The 6005-nt window shown below is 39.1% G+C and overlaps 1 protein-coding gene across 1 annotated transcript in view; it reads right to left on the bottom strand.

Annotated features, from left to right (window-relative positions):
* Positions 1-5747, bottom strand: part of LOC106871425 (probable serine/threonine-protein kinase clkA) — an 8931-nt gene extending 3184 nt beyond the window's left edge. Inside the window, exons 1-5 of the mRNA XM_052974509.1 lie at positions 5191-5747; positions 2995-3357; positions 2372-2523; positions 1528-1691; positions 7-572 (exon numbers count right to left, since the gene is read on the bottom strand). Of these exons, the coding sequence (XP_052830469.1) occupies positions 7-572; positions 1528-1691; positions 2372-2523; positions 2995-3355 (1243 nt within the window). The 5' untranslated portion in view covers positions 3356-3357; positions 5191-5747. The remainder of the gene's footprint in view (positions 1-6; positions 573-1527; positions 1692-2371; positions 2524-2994; positions 3358-5190) is intronic.
* Between the last annotated feature and the right edge of the window lie 258 nt (positions 5748-6005).

Raw genomic sequence — 6005 nt, 5'->3', positions numbered from 1 at the left:
AATCGCCCTTACCCTTCCCGTTACCCTTGCATTTCTCTTTGTCCTTCTCTTCATCCTTACAATCGCCCTTACCCTTCCCCTTGCATTTCTCTTCATCCTTACAATCGCCCTTACCCTTCCCGTTACCCTTGCATTTCTCTTTGTCCTTCTCTTCATCCTTACAATCGCCCTTGCATTTCTCTTTGTCCTTCTCTTCATCCTTACAATCGCCCTTACCCTTCCCGTTACCCTTGCATTTCTCTTTGTCCTTATCATCATCATCGTCGTCCACCTTCTTAGCTTCATCTTTACCCTCGTTCTCCCCGACTTTACTCTCATCATATGTATTCCAGCATTTACGTCCTTCACACCGTTTTGGCAAATTGCACCTCTTCCTCTGTTTGAAAGAACGGAAACTACGTTCATTTCTATTATTGTCAACTTCGGTATTGTTACACAGGGTACTGTAGTTGCCTTGATAATTGTTGTCACCCTGGCTAGTGGTGTTACCTTGGTTACTGTAGTCAATGTTGTTAGTGCTGTTACCATGGTCAACTTGGTTAGTGTTATGTAAATTAACATCACTTGTTATGCTACAATATGAAAATAAGGAACATTTTGAGTGAGGGGGTGGTTGGTGGAGAGAAGATTGGGGTTTAAAAGGAAGACTTAAAAGTGTGTCACTCAGGGACAGTAATGGGATTGTAGTGGAATGGTAGCAAAACCGTGATGGAATTGCAATGGCACTATTGACTTCATAGATCTCTCTTGGGGAGGGGCAAAACATCAGCAATGGTTTTGAGGAATTTTGCAATGGGATTGAAGCAGCAGGAATGAATAACAGATTATCGAGGATATCATCCCCAGATTACCAATGGCATTATCATCAAATTAGCTGGAGAATATCATTGTTAACACTTTAGGTGTCGAATATAGTGTTTTGCCTACAGTTGTCTTGGACACTCATCCCATGTCTTAGCAAATCAATACATAAACCATCCAGTCGTATCGTCTGCCCTCCTCCCACCAAGTTTCTATATTGGTATGGGTTGGGCAGTTGTTTATAATCCAAGACATTTGTTGCCCTCTTAGGTGAACTGCAGGTCCATGCCGCATCTGATCATCTTTACAAAGTTTTGACACCAATCACATTACAGAGCAAAACTGGGGGGGCAGTTTCTTGAGACACCAGCACTGGAGAGGTTGCCCTACCTTCAGCAATACTAAAGAATCCTCTGCTCAATTCGTCAACCATTTAACAGAGTGCACGAGGTGCATTTCATCATGCTGTCAGCACTGCTGAAGTCACCAAGTAACTCACAGAGTGAATGAAAGAGACATGGTGATTATATATATATATATATATAAGCAGGCCATGTTGTCTGAATGAGTGATGAAATCAATCAACTGATCCACCTGTATTTTCTTTTATCCAAAGCCAGGAACTTTTCAGCACCCCCTTGTATGTGGTTGGGGAGCCATACCCGTGTGTGTGTGTGTGTGTGTGTGTGTGCATAAAGCTATGATTGAAAACCAGTTGTAACTCACTTATAGACAATATCCATCTTGTATGTTGTATTGTCTGGTGGTAGATCAGACCAAGGAGTAGATTTTAGGTTGGAACCAGAAAACCAGTTGCCAATGTTGGTGTTGATGGCTGCAAACTTCAAGGTGAGGACATCTTTATCAGCTTTTCTTAGAACTATTTTCACCTTGGAGGAGAAAGCGAGAAATTGAGATGATAAAGTTATGGTGAGACCCGTGGTGGCAGTGGCGGAGAGTATTCAAAATAGATTTCCTTCTTGCTTTCTTTCTTTCTTTACTGTACCTCTATCTCTTCACTCCCCACTCTCTTTTCTTATCCTTGTTTGTGTGTTTCTCTCTTATTTTTGTTTTATTTTTGTTTTATTTTTTTTACTCCCTGGTTCACAAGGAAGGGTCAGTACCCCATGGTCCTTCACAGGTCCTCAGGTGCCCCATATTAGTGGCACCATTAATGTTTCCCTTGAGCCATTGTATATTAACCACTGCAAGAAACACACAGGCTATAGTGTCCCTCCTTGGGGTCACTCAACTTGATAGAAATAGCATACAATACCATTCTCTTTTGCCGAACCACTAAATGACAAGGATGAAAACAAACCAACACCAGCTGTCGAGTGGTGATGGGAAAAGCAAACACAAACATACGATAGGCTTTCACATAGTTTATGTCTATCAAAGTCATCATAAGGCATTTGGCGGCTAACAGGGTTATAGGAGAAGATGCCCAAGGTGCCACACATAAGGAATGAACCCAAAACCACAGGGTTGAAAATCTAAAAAGTCAACAGATGAAGGATGAGGGGAAATAAAAAAAAAATCCCTTTGAAAGAGGACTTAAAAGGTTTACCTCGTTAATATTAAGAGAGTCCCAGACATCAAGGAGAGAACTTCGGTAGAATTCAGAATTAGGGCGACTTTGATTATATTTGCCAAAGAATACATCAGCAGGGTTAGACATGGAATTGGTGTTGAATGAGAAGGCTTTATACCACGAAGAGTCTTGAAAAGGAAAGAAAAAATTCAAAGGAGACAAATAAAGGAAAAGAAACCAAAAAACATACAATTGATGAAATTACTTAGTGTACACATTTTTGTAATTGTTTTAATGTCCTATTCTCCATGCTTGCATGGGTCAGACAGAATTTATTGATACTGATTACCTACAGCTGGATGCCTTTCCTGTTGCTAACGCTCACCTGTCACCAAGCGAGGTAATATTTTCCTATTGAGGATATGTTTTTTTTAAGGGAGATTGGAAGTAAAGGACACTGCTTGTACATTGGTAATGTTCATTATATATATATAAGATTCAGTTAAATTAGGTACTTAAATTGAGGTACATGAAAAGAATTTGACAAACTCAGTGTGTGTGTGTGTGTGTGAAGGTCTGTTTCATATGTGTTTGTGTGTTCTCTTTTATGCGTGTGTGTGTGTCTCTCCCTCTCCCCCCAACATAATCAGTTTCCTTACCGTGAAGCCGTATGTAGGAAACATCTTTCTTTGAAGACGAGAGGGTAATCGTTTGCCAATCGTTGAATCTCTCACATTTCTTCTTCCTCCAAAAGGTGAAAAAGGTGCAACTTGGTGAAGCCATGCAAAATATACTGCACTCAATAACGCTGCGCATCCTCCTCTCTTGACGATGATGGCTTCTGTTGATGCCAAAGGAGAGTCTGAAATTCCGGTTGAGAACCTTTCTGTAAGTTACATTTCGAACCATGTCGGATTGGGAAATTGCAGCCTGTTGGCAAATGGTGCAAGAAACATGCAGCAACAACAACAGCTGCAACAAATGGTCAGCCATTTGTATGAGTCTCTCTAGAAGTTTCATTACTGAAAGATAAGGGCAAACATCCGTCACTGCTTTTTGTCTACACGAAAAAGTTGTAAATAACATATTTTATAAAGAATTCAGGATGATGATGATGAAAAACAAGCAAGTTTCAGAAATTTTTGTTAGAGAAATTGGGATTGAGATGAGGGTAGAACATACTCAGAAAACTGCTTTATTGGGGGACAGCAAGGATTTTGGAACTGGTGCTCGGATGTTAAGTATCATGAAAAGAGACCCTGTGAGATCCTTGAAAACAGGTTGTTGTCCCCTCTTACGGAATTCACCAGAGCAAGTAGAATCTGAGAAGTAAATTGACCAGAGGGTGCTTGAAAAATAAGGGGTGTTGCCTCAGAGTCCATTGATAATGAACACTGATAGTGACCCCCCTCCCTCTGTGTTAGAAGCTGAGCAAAGGAAATATAATTATAATAATAATCCTTTCTACCATAAGCACAAGGCCAGTAATTTCAAGGGAAACAATAAGAATTTGAACTCAACATAAACCATAAAAGTATTTTCCTTTGCACTCTGATGATGATGATGATGATGATGATGATTTCTGTCTTTAGTTGACTGATTTGGCCCCAGTGTATGTCTGGTACCTATGGATTTCAAGGGATTTGAACTCTGAACAAAATCATCATTATTGACCCCTGGACATTTCTGTCTCAAGTCTGAGAACTCATAGGGCCAGTTACCCAGTTCCCATGGAGCAGAAGTGAATGGGGCACAGGTCTGTAGTGGAGTCAGTCATTTATGGCTGATTGGACTGGACCAACCTGAAATGTTTTACTCAAAACCACAACAAACCCCCTGGTCCAGGAACTGAAACTGTGATCTGGGAGCCAGGAGTACAGCACCTTAACCACTAGGCCACAGGGCTTTTCTTGAACATAGTGGATGGAACTAAATATTGGGAAAAAAGAAAAGACAAAGAAGAACAAGAAGAATGATAATGTTAACCCTTTAACTGTGAAACTGAATTCCAAGGTTATTCCAGATATGATCTTAAATATCCATCAAAAAATAGAATTGGTATTTTCTGCAAGTCATGTCCCCTCAATAAACTCGACATATCACAACAAAAATTACTTTCAAACATAATATTCCTCAAGAAAAGATAGATTTACATATAAAACTGCTTCTGTAATTAACGGTAATGAAATTTTAAGTGGATTTATCTGATTTCTGCAGTAAAAAAGTTAAATCATATTAAATCATATTAAATATATATCTCCATACCTTTTGGTTTAAAATATAACAATTCCGATAACAAAATAATGGTAACTAATATTAATTGTATCCAAATATTTTTGTGATTAAATCGTATTGTCTGGTCCTGTCACTATAAATTGGTAAAGCAATTAGCATGTGACCACTTCAAGTTGCTGGAAATATTTTGGAAACCGGATTAAAAAATTTTGAATAAAATCAGAAAAAAAACCAAACTGGTCAGAAAATCTTCACAAGAAAGTTGGCATTATGAGAGAAGGTGGGGTTGACATTTCATTCTTGGAATAAGTCTGTCTGTGAGAAGAACATAAATTGGCAGTTTCACTGGGAATGGTGGAGAAGAGTCTTGGCATCGAAATTGACTTAATTCTTAATGAAAAGTTGAGTGGAAATAAATGTGGGGGAAAAACAGAGACGTTATTTGGTTGTAGAAGAAATGTGTGAAGTTGACCAGAAATTTGATTGAAAAGCACCCAAGAGATTTTAAACAAGCTGACTGGAAAGAAATTACTGCAAGGCTGGAATGAAATGATTTGTGTGTGTGTGTATGGGGAGAGAGAGAGAGGGAGAGAGAGAGAGAGAAAAGAAATCTAACTCACCTTTATGCCAGTTTCCAATTAAGACAGCTAAAATAGAGAGATTTAACAGTGAATCTATTTTCTGGTTGAATGCACCTGAACGCAGGTGCAGATAGCTCAAAGCCCTTGTGGTGATGGTGGGAGTATAATTAGTAGATCATTCAGGGAAACAAAAAGAGCAAGAAAAACAATGATATTTTGTAATCAAAAAACAGGTTTGTTATGTTTACAAGGGACAAACTTTGCACAATAGAGTCATTTAAGAGACCTGCCGAAAGAATTGAATTTACAATAATCATTATTGATATTATGAACAGAAATAGTGATGATGATGATGATGGTGGTGGTAGTGATGGTGGTGAGAAAATGAGTGATCACAGTTGTGGTGTTTGCAGTGATGGGAATGAAGGTGGTGGTGGTGACAGTGATGTTTTCAGGGCTTGTAATGATGATGATAATGGTACCTTTACCACAGAAAAACAAACAAAACTATTTCCTGTGAGGATTGTGTTACACTGTGTGAAGATGCGCACACACACACACTGTTTTATTATATAATATATATATATATATATATTAAGGATTAATCTTTAATATATATATATACCCTACGTGCACCCTGGAATTCCTGGAAGTTGATCCAACGATGAATTTAAAGTATTACTGATGACACCTGGTGGACACACAACTTACTCTGGTCATTGCCAGTCTCCTCTGGCCTGTGCCGGTGGCACATAAGAATCACCCACTACACTCTTGGAGTGGTTGGCGTTAGGAAGGGCATCCAGCTGTAGAAACACTGCCAGATCAGATTGGAGCCTGGTGTAGCCATCTGA

The sequence above is a fragment of the Octopus bimaculoides genome, chromosome 18 (assembly GCF_001194135.2).
Source record: "Octopus bimaculoides isolate UCB-OBI-ISO-001 chromosome 18, ASM119413v2, whole genome shotgun sequence".
In the NCBI taxonomy this organism is placed as follows: Eukaryota; Metazoa; Mollusca; class Cephalopoda; order Octopoda; family Octopodidae; genus Octopus; species Octopus bimaculoides.
The sequence above is the reverse complement of the archived record's forward strand: the minus strand, read 5'-3'. Positions and strand labels throughout refer to the sequence as shown.